This window comes from Pseudophryne corroboree, chromosome 1 (genome assembly GCF_028390025.1).
Source record: "Pseudophryne corroboree isolate aPseCor3 chromosome 1, aPseCor3.hap2, whole genome shotgun sequence".
Lineage (NCBI taxonomy): Eukaryota > Metazoa > Chordata > Amphibia > Anura > Myobatrachidae > Pseudophryne > Pseudophryne corroboree.
Genome location: NC_086444.1, coordinates 286,288,240 through 286,303,588, shown reverse-complemented (window position 1 = coordinate 286,303,588; position 15,349 = coordinate 286,288,240). Strand labels below are relative to the sequence as shown.

The 15,349-nt window shown below is 44.4% G+C and overlaps 1 protein-coding gene across 2 annotated transcripts in view; it reads right to left on the bottom strand.

Moving 5' to 3' along the window:
* The window catches only part of KSR2 (kinase suppressor of ras 2), an 868,249-nt gene that overhangs the window by 21,153 nt on the left and 831,747 nt on the right, over positions 1-15,349 (bottom strand). For both annotated transcript variants that reach the window (XM_063964329.1, XM_063964330.1), the window contains exons 17-18: positions 936-1,067; positions 21-150 (exon numbers count right to left, since the gene is read on the bottom strand). In XM_063964329.1, the coding sequence (XP_063820399.1) occupies positions 21-150; positions 936-1,067 (262 nt within the window). The remainder of the gene's footprint in view (positions 1-20; positions 151-935; positions 1,068-15,349) is intronic.

The window sequence follows — 15,349 nt, the reverse complement described above, 5'->3', positions numbered from 1 at the left end:
AATACAAAACATTGTCTCACCGATATCTCCTTTCCCATCCCAATTTGGCTTAGATTTGGCTTCATGCCTGTTCCAACTTGCCATATGATCGCCTCTGCTGGCTGGTTTTTGAATGGCCACTCTCGGGCATGCAGCTCATACCAAATAGTTCTGTGAATATGAAATAAGATAGTATTATTAAACAAAAAAACAATTGTTGCAGTCTTATTTAGGTATAACACTTAGGAAAGTAAGTGCATGGCATAGAAATAGTACAGATTATAGCTATACTGTTCTTACATGTTGACTATTCCAATATTATGGGCAAACAATCTCTTCTGTACTGCCAATTTTACTATCAGAGACCGCTATTTACTCAGTATGGCTCTGGCAAAAGAGTGTCTATTTCAGACCAAACAGACATGGAATCAGTGCAGCTAAAATGATTGCCACAGACTAAAATCAAATATAGCAGACTCAGAGGCAGTTTGAGTGAAAACACAAAGTAAAAGTGCTGCAGCAGATACAGGTGTGAATAGGGTCTCATAGCACAGGATGACATAGGATGCCCTGCCACTTTGCTATTGTACCTCTATTGTGGTTTGGGAAGCCGCTGCATTGGGACATACAGTACTGTAGCAGTATAGAAACAATGGGCTAGATGCATCATCGCTTGGAAAGTGATAAAATGGAGAGTGAAAAGGTGTCAGCCAATCAGGTCCTAACTGACATTTTTCAAATACAGCCTGTGACATGACAGTTAGGATCTGATTGGCTGACACCTTTTCACTCTCCATTTTATCACTTTCCAAGCGATGATGCATCTAGCCCAATATAATATACAACCCAGGGCAATAGGAAAAACAGTAGTAAAAACGAATGTATGTGTTTTTGGTGAGCCATATGTCTAGCTTGTGACAGTATGTTATTTAATGTTATTTAATATCTCTACTTACCCAAGTGCAAATACATCTGAGAGCTTTGAGAATGGAAGTTTATCCTCCTCTGTGTCAGGAGACAATTGTCGTATTATTTCAGGAGCCAAATGGCAGAGCCATCCATTAGGGATCCGGAGCTTGTCTTGCCGCCTGATCAAGAGACAGGTTTAGATTATATAAATATTTGTGTCATAGATCACATGTTCGTAAGGCTATGACTAGATGCTACACCATGATTATATATATTAAGCTACATGCTAACTTCATAGATGAACTGTCACAGCAGGGGTGTGCATGTGTGTGTGTGGGTATATATACTGTATATACATAATACAGGATGGATGGATAGATAGACAGACAGACGGATAGATGTTTTTATATATATATATATATATATATATATACATACAGAGAGAGAGAGAGAGAGAGACTACATATATAGAGACCAACACCCGACCCTCTGTGTGTACACAAAGCAATTTGCCAAGGTGCCTCCCTTGAACAGCCTGTTGTGAACAATTTTGTTTCCTTGTCCACCAAAAGTATTACTAGAAGAATGTCCCAGCATTCCTATATACAGTATATGTTCCCCAGAATCCACATGTAATTGGAGAACTCGGCGGGGAGAAAGCTTTCCTTAAGGTTACTATTACATTCCTTAATTATCTCCAGAACCTGATTTTACTCCTTCAAAACTTTTCACTCTTTACGTCAAGAGTCTGTGTACTAACAAACCACATACTGTATGGCCGGTTTAGAAGCAACGTGCAGGTTGATCACCAATAATAACAAGTATTCGGAACTTGACATTACATTCTTGTTACATCAACTAGAGCCAACCCTCACAAGAAATTATCTGTACATATAATAAGGGCAGATGCTCGGTGAGCCCACTTGCCAACTGCCACTGGTTGTGTTTTTTTTTTTTCTAAAAAATGGATGTTGGGTGTTATGAGAGTGTCTCAGGCATGTCACTGAAAGCTATTGCATACAAAGATGCTGAATGGCTCACATAAGAGGTCATATTCCCATGGATAATCTGCACCTGCTTTGATGATGCAATGGATAATGCATCTAAAGATGCACCAAGCGATATTTCAGCATCTACACGCGCTAATGGTGGGCATGTCAGTTACTGCACGTTTGGACACATGGATGTACACCAGGGAAGGCTTTATAGTGGTATAAGCATATAGTCTCAGCCCTAACTGTGGCAAAAGATGACTCTAAATCAGGCCCAGTGTGGCCTAGCCATCAGAGCCTGTAGTCGGGGGCATGGTGTGGGCAGAGTGGTAGCTCTTGATTAAATGTTGCCTCCCCGATTGAGCAGGCAAAACAACTCCCTGATGTCTGTGCCTTCTCACTCTATACCCTCAATGCCAGAAGTGCGTCATTCACCAGAATCTGGGAGGCTACACAACCTGTGTTGTACATTGCCTATTGTAGTAGTCCGGCAGGTTGTAGCCTTTTATTTTACATTTGTGGTCCAACTCTCAGATATCTGCACTTCTCCTCCCCAGTACGGACTCTGCCTGGCACAGCTCCTCTTACAGAAGTGTGATGTGGACTGCACTGTGACCAGCCAGCAGAGGACAAGGCGAGATGAGCACCTGATCTGCCAAAACTCCTACATCTACAGTTCACAGACTGCCTCTTCTTTACGTGTTTGTGTCTGTGTCTCCCTGATACTTCCTTTCTCATCCTGCTGTGACTGTCTCTGTCACCCCACATCTTTTCCTCATTATTTTGGTTTTCAAAATATCCTCACTTTGGGGTAAATGTAATAGCGTCCTAGTTGCCGGAGGTGCAGCCTTTTGGACGTATTTTTAAAGCGCCAGTCATTTGCAAAGCAAAACCAGGTTTTTTTTATCTTTTATCCAGCAAACGTGGGGGGACATCAACTGTGCATTTTTCAGTCTATTATAATACTATTAGAAGGGTCCTAGAGTGGTCCAGAGCAACCAATATTAAGCAGTGGGTTAACATAGAGAAGGAAATACTACCTATACACATTGCACAATACACCTAGAGGTCCAAAGTCCCTGTTATTCCTCATCCTACTATTGATCCAACTTTGGCTTGTTGGAATAGAAATGACAGTTCGTGTCCTCCAAATCCTCACCTTTGTTTAATTACCCTGATTAATTACCCTGCTATTTCTACTTTTGCTATTTGGGTGAAATGGGATGCATAGAGTTGGTCAGCTGGTGCATGGGGGAAGTGTATCTTCTTTCTCCACTTTGCAGACTAATTGGGACCTTCCACCCTCTGAGATATGGTGCTACTTACAATTGGAACATTTTATGCAGACTGGGAACTTGCGTGCAGCTTCCATCATACCTCTGACCCCTTTTAAGAACATGTGTTTGGCAACTGTGCATCCGGCACACTTTCTCTCGAGGGGGTGCGGGGTCCTGATCGAACATACGTACCCTGCTCTTCCCAAATATGCTAGAGACTTGCAATTTGAGTTGGATGAAGATAAATGGATTAGGATTTTCCAGAATACATTTGCTAGCTCTGTGAGTTGTTCTGTGATTGAGACTCAATGTAAGGTTCTTTCACACTGGTACAGGTGTTCTCTAACGCATACTTGCCTACCTGACCCTCTCCATGAGGGAGAAAATGCTCTGTTCCTGGACTTTCCTGGTAATGTATGATTGCCATCACCTGTGGTGAGCTAGTTAATTGATAAGAAAGGTGTTTCACCACAGGTGATGGCAATCATACATTACCAGGAAAGAACAGGAACAGAGCATTTTCTCCCTCATGGAGAGCGTCAGGTAGGCAAGTATGCTCTAACGCTGGAAAAGATGTTCCCTGGGGGTGCCCGATACATGTTGGTGCTGTAATGCAGAGGTTGGCTCCGCACTTCATATTTGGTGGGATTGTCGGCTCTTGCTACCTTTTTGGCATACCTCCCAACATTACCCTCTCCAGGAGGGACACAATGCTCTGCTCCTGGACTTCCCTCTTAATTTATGATTTCCATCACCTGTGGTAAAACACCTTTCTTAGCCATTAACCTGTTCAACACAGATGCCAGCAATCATACATTAAGAGAAAAGTCCAGAAGCAGAGCATTCTGTCCCTCCTGGAGAGGGTCATGTTGGGAGGTATGTTTTTGGGACCAAGTGATATCCATTTCTAGGTTGATAATAGATGTTAAGATCCCTTCCACCCTCACTTTCTGGCTTCTTAATGCATATCCTGACTCCCCAGCCTTTTTAAAAAAAATCCTTATTGAAATTCCTCAACAGTGCTGCGAAGGCCACATGTCCAATGGAGGATTTTCCAAATGACTCTGGAGCGGAACCAAGATTTCACGGGTACCTGCCATACTCACCAGCCTCCCCCCCCCCCCCCCCCCCTCTCTCTTTTAGCTTCTTTCTTTTGGTGTCTTGTGCCTGTTTCTGTCTAATTGTTTGACTTGTCTTACGTGTTTTATTTCTGCTTTGTTTGAATTGTAATGGGTACTGTTTGGACACTTTTGGTACATTTCATACATCATTTCTTATGCACCAGTTTTATACTGCATTTGCTGTCTTTCTTCCTGACCAATGTGTTTATTTTGTGTATTGAAAGAATAAAAATATTTTTGGGGAAAAAAACTGGTAGGTTTTGCCTTGTAAATGATTGCCGCTTTAAAAATATATGCTTTTGGGTAAATATCCCTGTCTCCAATGTCCCACAGGCAGGAATGTGAGACCCATCATTTCTTTTTCCAAAAGTTGTCAGTACATTAGGGAATGCAAAAATTACAGGTGCAACCTAATTCACAATCAACAACTGCCTGCATTCTGCCATACCATTGCACTTTTGGCAGGAGAGACACGCTTTTCAGGGGCTGTCCCACCATCCCAAATGCTGACCTCGGTGTCCCGCCCTGGGGTGATATTGGGGGGAGCACTCTGCTCTGCTTCCTTTTAGATCTTTGCAAAATTTTGACTAAATCTTAACTAAAAGAAAGTAAAAAAAAGTGACTAAACCAAAATTTTAAATCCTTGTAAAAATAACACTGGAAGTAGGGTTTACAATTTGTAAAGAACAAGTATGTGTTCTACTTAAACAGAAGATTTATTCCAGTTCTCTGCACTCCTGGACACCATAGATGCAGCTGGTGGATGGAAAAACAGGAGGGCACCTTACTCCAACAATCAAATCTTTAAGAATAAAAGGAACCATCCACCTGCTCCAGTGTTAATATGGATACCTCTATCACATGAGGGGTTAATTCGACATCTACTGTGAAAATGTATCAGCTCACACGCCAGCTAGACAGAACACACTTATGAGCCATACACACTCGGCGATCCGCCGCCGAGCTGTCCGACGGTGGATACACCCGAGGGGCAACGCGGCGGCGGGGGAGGTGACGGGGGGAGTGAAGTTTCTTCATTCCCCCCGTCACCCGGCTCTATAGCAGTGCATGTTAATATGGATGAGATTGTCCATATTGGCCTGCATGCATAAGCGACCCGGCACCAATGATTAACGAGCGCGGGCCGTGCATCGTTAATCATTGGTGCCTACACACTGCACGTATGAACGAGTTCTCGTTCATTAATGAACGAGAACGTTCATATCATGCAGTGAGATCTGTAAGTGTGTAGGGGCCATTACCTTCTGGTTCTGTCTCGCATTCACGTAACAGTTTCTTTAACTGACACACAGTCACAACTTCAGGCTAATTGGAGACAAACTTACATTTAAATTCTGTCTTGAGTTCACATCAAAGGTTTCTTTACAATCAGCGCTGAATGAAGTCCTCACCATCAGGAAATGTAGCAAGTTCTTTTAATTTTAAAATTTAACAATACAGCATGTAGAATTGTTCGTTTTTAAAAATGCAGTTATCGGCAGACACAGACACAAGTACAAAACCCGGTGCAGTGCAGAAGTCCCCAGATATACTCTGCAGTCGTTACCCGGCTGTTACCTTCGTCCAATGGTTCGTAAAGTGTCTCTGGTGCTGTTCATTCAGAAGCAGGAAAAGCGGCACACAACGCGTTTCGGAGTGTGCACTGCTCTTTTTTCAAGTTATGCTACCATAGTAAAATCTTAACATTTTTAAAGGCAAGATCATATGATCGTGACAACTAATAAAAATCAAAGCAGTATGACAAGTCACATAATATAACATAAACAGTTACACCTGGATTGATTAGTCTGTATATACCTGTAGCTTTTTTATCCAGCCCCATGCTATAAACAGAGTTACATATTATATAAACATTAACCTCAGAATTGCCAAGTGTAACAGTACGAACATAACAACATTCACTTTATAAAAAAACACAATTAAAATACAAGATTCTTTCTAACATGTTATACAAAAAAACATACAAGAAATTTATGATAATGCATAAATGACACCCCGTTTTATAATGATATATAGTCTCCACGATTTGTGAATGCGAGACAGAACCAGAAAGTGTGTTCTGTCTAGCTGGTGTGTAAGCTGATACATTTTCACAGTAGATGTCAAATTAACCCCTCATGTGATAGAGGTATCCATATTAACACTGTTAAAGAGATCATCTGACACAGGTGGATGGTTCCTTTTATTCTTAAAGTATGTGTTCTAGATATTTGCAGAAAATATAATATGACCTACTATGAAGGAAATATGGTTGTTTATTGCACTTGTATTTTGTATATGATATATGGGAGTACTGTGGTAAGTCAGATTAAGTATGAAACACATTCTCAGCCTACTGAGCCTAGATTACTAAACACATTATTAAAGGTACAGTATGCAACAATCTCAAGGAAATTTTAAAGAAATGTTCTTCAGCAAAATCCATTACAAATGTTATCTGTACAGCAATACTTAATCATGATATACAAGCCTTGCAAAAACTAGGGCAGAGTGTTTTGAAAAGAAAATGCATTGCATGGGGTTGGGTGCCTTATCTTGTATGCCTATTGAAGTCTTAACCATTGTCCGTTATATCTTTCTGACATGGATTGAAATGATATATTGGCCATATTGTCTAGTGTGTACCACCAATTGTGTGCATTCTAAATGCAACCATGAATGATAGACAATATTGCGCAATTGCGATATATATTGTTCAGTGTGTATGGCCAACCGATATATCTTTCTATCGATCGTACCATCGGCCAGGAAACACATTGTTGTGATGTGCACCCAGCCTTAGGGAAGCATTTTAAATGTTGTTTACTATCATTATGAAGGCATACAAGATACTGTAGCTCTATGGTACATACTTACCGACATTGAAAATCTCCTCTCCGGGAGATGCCTGGAGAGGAAAAGCAGGTAGGTGGAGATGGGTTCGGGGCTATGCTAATCACACCAATAGGGCCCCACCACACATTCTACCCACTTCATTCCCACTCTATAAAGTGGGCAGAATGCGAGACGGGTGCCTACTCTTCCGGGGGGTACAGAGGACAACCTGAAAACTTGTGTGTCTCCTGCAGAAACCGGGAGAGTAGGCAAGTTTGCTATAGTGCTAAAAAAACAAAACATAAAATGTAGAGCTGTGCACAGTATCAGTGCCAGACCAGTTGCTGGGCTATAGACATACAGTATACAGTAACTCTTTTTGCAGAGTATGTTAAACCAACTCACTGTAGCTTATGATCACACCATGTTTCCTAGGCATTTACCAGAAAGTATATTTTCCCTTCAAAAGCAGTTAATCAGCTGTTTAGGAGGAAAGACTTGGTTAGCATCCTTGATACTGTATACCACATTTCTTGGATCCAATATATCATACTTACTCATGTTTGCCCTAAGGGAGAGATCCTGAAGAGGACATGCGGATGATCACTGTGGGAGGGCAGGGGCCAGGGGGCGATTGCTTTGCAACATTAGTCCCTGTAACTCAGTGGTATAATGCTGCATATCATGGGATTATGAAGCGGTAGCAAGATGACGCAATTATCTAAGAATCACTTGGTCACGCCCCCATCCTGGTTCTGCTCATGAATTGGCAGGATGTAGGACATTGACGCACTCTCCAAGAAGTCCATCAGACTTTCCAAGACAGTAGCCATGTATGTAATTTCCTTCAGGTATTAGTTAATACTTTTGTATCCACTGAACATTTACTTCCCGCTGTTTTTTTCTTTTGTTATATGTATATACAAAAAGAGATTGCATTGAAATGTAATTTTCAGTAGAACCCACAAAAAATTGTATGCTTTGGCAGCTATGAGTATTCTGGTACTTGTAGTTCTACAAGCCCCAGCTTATCCAAACAGTTTATAGCTGCCAGGGCTTGCTGGGATCAGTCGTTTCACATATTAAAATGCATACTATTTTTTAGACTTTGCAATAGTGCTTTATGCTTCAACATGTAGGTTTACACAAAAAAATCTGCTAATTATTATGGGGGCGATGTATCAAGCCGTGGAGAGAGATAAAGTACCAACCAATCAGCTTACCTCATTTTTCTAGCACAGCCTGTAAAATGATAGAAGTTGATTGGTTAGCACTTTTCTCTCTCATCACTTATTCACTCTACAAGGCTTGACACATCTCCACCTATGATGTTTTTTTTTTAACTTTTTTTTGCACATCTCAATTTAAACTCTTACTATGGGGTATATTTACTAAGCTCCCGATTTTGACCAATTTTGCGTTTTTTCTTCAAAGTGTCATCTCGGGAATTTACTAAGCACAAATCTCGGCAGTGATGAGGACATTCGTATTTATTTTGAAGTGCAAGAAAAAAAATACGAATGAATACACCATCGGTCAAATACACCTGTTATTTTATAGAACTCGGTCATTTACTAAAATTTGTATTTCACAAACACTGCCGGCAATAGCCAAACACTGCCGTGAATAAAAACAAATCGTAAAAAAAAGCAGTTTTAAAATAGACCTGCTTTTTTTTTACCGTGTTCTGATAGGCATGCACGGATCCGTGAGATCCGTGCATGTTTATCATTGGGAAGGGGTGGGAAAGTGTTAATTTTTTTTAAAAAAAATGCGTGGGGTCCCCCCTCCTAAGCAAAACCAGCCTCGGGCTCTTTGAGCCGGTCCTTGTTGACAAAATATGGGGGGAAAAAATAAGAATTTACTTACCGATAATTCTATTTCTCGTAGTCCGTAGTGGATGCTGGGGACTCCGTCAGGACCATGGGGAATAGCGGGCTCCGCAGGAGACAGGGCACATCTAAAAAGCTTTTTAGGTCACATGGTGTGTACTGGCTCCTCCCCCTATGACCCTCCTCCAAGCCTCAGTTAGGTACTGTGCCCGGACGAGCGTACACAATAAGGAAGGATCTTGAATCCCGGGTAAGACTCATACCAGCCACACCAATCACACCGTACAACTTGTGATCTGAACCCAGTTAACAGTATGATAACAAAAACGAAGTAGCCTCCGAAAAGATGGCTCACAACAATAGTAATAACCCGATTTTTGTAACAATAACTATGTACAAGCATTGCAGACAATCCGCACTTGGGATGGGCGCCCAGCATCCACTACGGACTACGAGAAATAGAATTATCGGTAAGTAAATTCTTATTTTCTCTAACGTCCTAGTGGATGCTGGGGACTCCGTCAGGACCATGGGGATTATACCAAAGCTCCCAAACGGGCGGGAGAGTGCGGATGACTCTGCAGCACCGAATGAGAGAACTCCAGGTCCTCCTTAGCCAGAGTATCAAAATTTGTAAAATTTTACAAACGTGTTCTCCCCTGACCACGTAGCTGCTCGGCAAAGTTGTAATGCCGAGACTCCTCGGGCAGCCGCCCAGGATGAGCCCACCTTCCTTGTGGAATGGGCATCTACATATTTCGTCTGTGGCAGGCCTGCCACAGAATGTGCAAGCTGAATTGTACTACAAATCCAGCGTGCAATAGACTGCTTAGAAGCATGAGCACCCAGCTTGTTGGGTGTATACAGTATAAACAGCAAGTCAGACTTTCTGACTCCAGCCGTCCTAACTATATATATATATATATATTTTTAGGGCCCTGACCACGTCTAGTAACTTGGAGTCCTCCAAGTCCCTAGTAGCCGCAGGCACCACAAGAGGTTGTTTCAGGTGAAAACGCTGACACCCCTTCATGAAGAAACTGGAGACGAGTCCCAGTTCTGTCCTGTTCAAATGGAAAATTTTAATATGGGCTTTTGTAAGACAAAGCCGCCCATTCTGACAATCGCCTGGCCGAGGCCAGGGCTAACAACATGGTCACTTCCCATGTGAGATATTTGTCAACAGCATGGTCACTTTCCATGTGAGATATTTCAAATCCACAGATTTGAGCGGTTCAAACCACTATGATTTTAAGAAATCCCAACACTATGTTGAGATCTCACAGTGCCCCTAGGGGCACAAAAAAGCTGTATATGCAATACATCCTTTACAATCTGGACTTCAGGAACTGAAGTCAATTCTTTCTGGAAGAAAATCTACAGGGCCGAAATTTAAATGTTAATGAACCCCAATTTGAGGTCCAAAACACTCCTGTTTTCAGGAAGTGTAGAAATCGACCTAGTTGAATTTCCGTCGTGGAGCCTTCCTGGCCTCACCCACGCAACATATTTTCACCACATGTGGTGATGACGTTGTGCGGTCACCTCCTTCCTGGCTTTGACCAGGGTAGGTATGACCTCTTATGGAATGCCTTTTCCCCTCAGGATCCGGCATTCAACCGCCGTGCCGTCAAACGCAGCCGCGGTAAGTCTTGGAATAGACATGGTACTTGCTGAATCAAGTCCCTTCTTAGCTCCCCAGGCCCTTAGTCCTCTGTGAGCATTTCTTGAAGTTCCGGGTACCAAGTCCCTCTTGGCCAATCCGGAGCCACTAGTATAGTTCATACTCCTCTATGTCTTATAATTCTCAATACCCTGGTTATGAGAAACAGAGGAGGGAACACATACACAGACTGGTACACCCACGGTGTTACCAGAACATCCGCAGCTATCGCCTGAAGGTCTCATGACCTGGCGGAATACCTGTCCCGTTTTTGTTCGGGCGGGACGCCATCATGTCCACCTTTGGTCTTTGCCAACGGTCCACAATCATGTTGCAAAACTTCCCTATGAAGTTTCCACTCTCCCGGGTGGAGGTCATGCCTGCTGAGGAAGTCTGCTTCCCAGTCGTCCACTCCCGGAAAGAACACTGCTGACAGTGCTATCACATGATTTTCCGCCTAGCGAAAAATCCTTGCAGTTTTCACTGCCCTCCTGCTTCTTGTGCCGCCCTTCTGTTTACGTGGGCGACTGCCGTGATGTTATCCCACTGGATCAATACCGGCTGACCTTGAAGCAGAGGTCTAGCTAAGTTTAGAGCATTATAAATTTGCTCTAAGCTTATTTATGCGGAGAGAATTCTCCAGACTTAATCACACTTCCCTGGAAATTTTTTCCCTGTGTGACTGTTCCCCAGCCTCTCAGGCTGGCCTCCGTGGTCACCGGCATCCAATCCTGAATGCCGAATCTGCGGCCCTCTAGAAGATGAGCACTCTGTAATCACCACAGGAGAGACACCCTTTTCCTTGGATATAGGGTTATCCGCTGATGCATCTGAGGATGCGATCCGGACCATTTGTCCAGCAGATCCCACTGAAGAGTTCTTGCGGGAAATCTGCCGAATGGAATTGCTTCGTAAGAAGCCACCATTTTTACCAGGACTCTTGTGCAATGATGCACTGACACTTTTCCTGGTTTTAGGAGGATCCCGATTAGCTCGGATAACTCCCTGGTTTTCTCCACTGGGAGAAACACGTTTTTCTGGACTGTGTCCAGAATCTTCCCTAGGAACAGTAGACGTGTCGTCGGAAAAAGCTGCGATTTTGGAATATTTAGAATCCACTCGTGCTGTCGTAGAACTACTTAAGATAGTGCTACTCCGACCTCCAACTGTTCTCTGGACCTTGCCCTTATCAGGAAAGCGTCCATGTTTCTTTTAAGAAAAATCATCATTCCGGCCATTACCTTGGTAAAGACCCGGGGCGCCGTGGACCATCCAAACGGCAGCGTCTGAACTGATAGTGACAGTTCTGTACCAGGAACCTGAAGTACCCTTGGTGAGAAGGGCAAATTTGGACCTGTAGGTAAACGTCCCTGATATCCAGTGACATCATATCGTCCCCTTCTTCCTGGTTCGCTATCACTGCTCCGAGTGACTCCATCTTGATTTGAACGCTTGTATGTAAGTGTTCAAATATTTCAGATCTCACCGAGCCGGTTGGCTTCAGTACCACAATATAGTGTGGAATACTACCCCCTTCCTTGTTGTAAGAAGGGTACTTTGATTATCACCTGCTGGGAATACAGCCTGTGAATTGTGTGAGGGGGAGACGTCTCGAATTTCCAATGTACACCTGGGATATTACATGTAGGATCCCGGAGTTCCCTTGCGAGTGTTGCTGAAACTCTTGAGATGACCCCCTACCGCACCTGAGTCCGCTTGTACGGCCCCAGCGTTATGCTGCGGACTTGGCAGAAGCCGTGAGGAGCTTCTGTTCCTGGGAATGAGCTGCTTGCTGCAGTCTTCTTCCCTTTCCTCTCCCCCTGGGCAGATATGACTGGCCTTCGCCCGCCTGCCCGTATGGGGACGAAAGGACTGAGACTGAAAAGACTGTGTCCTTTTCTGCCAATATGTGACTCGGGGTAACAAAAGGTGGATTTTTCAGCTGTTGCCATGGCCACCAGGTCCAATGGACCGCCCCTTTATACGGCAATACTTCCATATGCCGTCTGGAATCTGCCTCACCTGACCACTGTCGTGTCTTCGTCTGGCAGATATGTACATCACATTTACTCTTTGATGCCAGAATGCAAATATGCCTCTGCGCATCACACATATATAGAAATGCATCCCTAAAATGCTCTATAGACAATAAAATCCTGTCCCTGTCAAGGGTATCAAAATTTTCAGTCAGGAAATCCGACCAAGCCCCCTCAGCGCTGCACATCCAGGCTGAGGCGATTGCTGGTCGTAGTATAACACCAGTATGTGTGTATATACTGTTATGATATTTTTCAGCTTCCTATCAGCTGGCTCCTTGAGGGCGGCCGTATCTGGAAACGGTAACGCCATGTTTTTTATATGCGTGTGAGCGCCTTGTCCACCCTAAGGTGTGTTTTCCAACTCGCCCTTACTACTGGCGGGAAAAAGGGTATACCGCCCATAACTTTCTGTCGGAGGAACCCCACGTATCATCACACACTTCATTTAATTTATCTGATTCAGGCAAAACTACAAGTAGTTTATTCCCACCCTACAAAATACCCTTATTTGTGGTACTTGTGGTATCAGAAATACGTAACACCTCCTTCATTGCCCTTAACATGTAACTTGTGGCCCTAAAGGAAAAATACGTTTGTTTCTTCACCGTCGACACTGGGGTCAGTGTCCGTGTCAGTGTCTGTCGACCGACTGAGGTAAATGGGCGTTTTTACAAGCCCCTGACGGTGTCTGAGACGCCTGGACCGATACTAATTTGTCCGCCGGCTGTCTCATGTCGTCAACCGGCTTGCAGCGTGTTGACATTATCACGTAATTCCATAAGTAAGCCATCCATTCTGGTGTCGACTCCCTAGAGAGTGACATCACCATTACAGGCAATTTTCTCCGTCTCCTCACCAACATTTTCCTCATACATGTCGACACACACGTACCGACCTACAGCACACACATACAGGGAATGCTCTGATAGAGGACAGGACCCACTAGCCCTTTGGGGAGACAGAGGGAGAGTTTGCCAGCACACACCAAAAGCGCCATAATGTATATAACAACCCTAGAAGGTGTTGTTTCTATATATGGGCTCTTAATATATAATTATATCGCCAATTTATGCCCCCCTTCTCTTTAACCCTGTTTCTGTAGTGCAGGGGAGAGTGGGAGCCTTCCTCACCAGCGGAGCTGGTCAGGAAAATGGCGCTGAGTGCTGAGGAGAATAAGCTCCGCCCCTTTCACGGCGGGCTTTTCTCCCGGTTATTAGGAAAACTGGCCTGGGTTAAATACATACATATAGCCTTAATGGCTATATGTGATGTATTTATTTGCCAAATAGGTATTTATATTGCTGCCCAGGGCGCCCCCAGCAGCGCCCTGCACCCTCCGTGACCGTGTCAGTGAGCCGTGTAGCAACAATGGCGCACAGCTGCAGTGCTGTGCGCTACCTCTCTGAAGACTGTGAAGTCTTCTGCCGCCTGTTTCCGGACCTCCGTTCCGCCGTCTTTCTTCAGCGTCTGTAAGGGGGATCGGCGGCGCGGCTCCGGGACGAACCCCAGGCTGACCTGTGTTCCGACTCCCTCTGGAGCTCAGTGTCCAGTAGCCTAAAACTTCAATCCTCCTGCACGCAGGTGAGTTGCAAGTCTCTCCCCTAAGTCCCTCGTTGCAGTGATCCTGTCGCCAGCAGGAATCACTGATTAGAAACCTAAAAAAAAACTTTACTAAACAGCTCCTTAAGAGAGCCATCCAGTTTGCACCCTTCTCGGACGGGCACAAAAACCTAACTGAGGCTTGGAGGAGGGTCATAGGGGGAGGAGCCAGTACACACCATGTGACCTAAAAAGCTTTTTAGATGTGCCCTGTCTCCTGCGGAGCCCGCTATTCCCCATGGTCCTGACGGAGTCCCCAGCATCCACTAGGACGTTAGAGAAATTACAGGGGTTCCCCCATATTTCATAAACCAGCACCGGGCTCTGCGCCTGGTCCTGGTTCCAAAAATACGGGGGACAAAAAGCGTAGGGGTCCCCCGTATTTTTGAAACCAGCACCGGGCTCCACTAGCCAGGTACATAATGCCACAGCCGGGGGACACTTTTATAGTGGTCCCTGCGGCCCTGGCATTACATACCCAACTAGTCACCCCTGGCCGGGGTACCCTGGAGGAGTGAGAACCCCTTAAATCAAGGGGTCCCCCCCTCCAGCCACCCAAGGGCCAGGGGTGAAGCCCGAGGCTGTCCCCCCCATTTTAAGGGCGGCGGATGGGGGGCTGATAGCCTTTTGTAAAAAATGTGAATGTTGATTTTAGTAGCAATACTACAAGTCCCAGCAAGCCTCCCCCGCAAGCTGGTACTTGGAGAACCACAAGTACCAGCATGCGGAGGAAAACCAGGCCCGCTGGTACCTGTAGTACTACTACTAAAAAAATACCCCCAAAAATACATGACACACACACCATGAAAGTATAATTTTATTACATACATGCACACCTCCAAACATACATACTTACCTATGTTCACACGAGGCTCTGTCCTCTTGTCCCTGTGGAATCCTTGGGGTACCTGTGAAAAAAAATATACTCACATAATCCAGTGTAGATTCTGTCCTTTGTATAATCCACGTACTTGGCAAAACAATAAAACGGAAACCCGACCACGCACTGAAAGGGGTCCCATGTTTACACATGGGACCCCTTTCCCCGACTGCCAGGACCCCCCTGACTCGTGTCAAAGAGGGTCCCTTCAGCCAATCAGGGA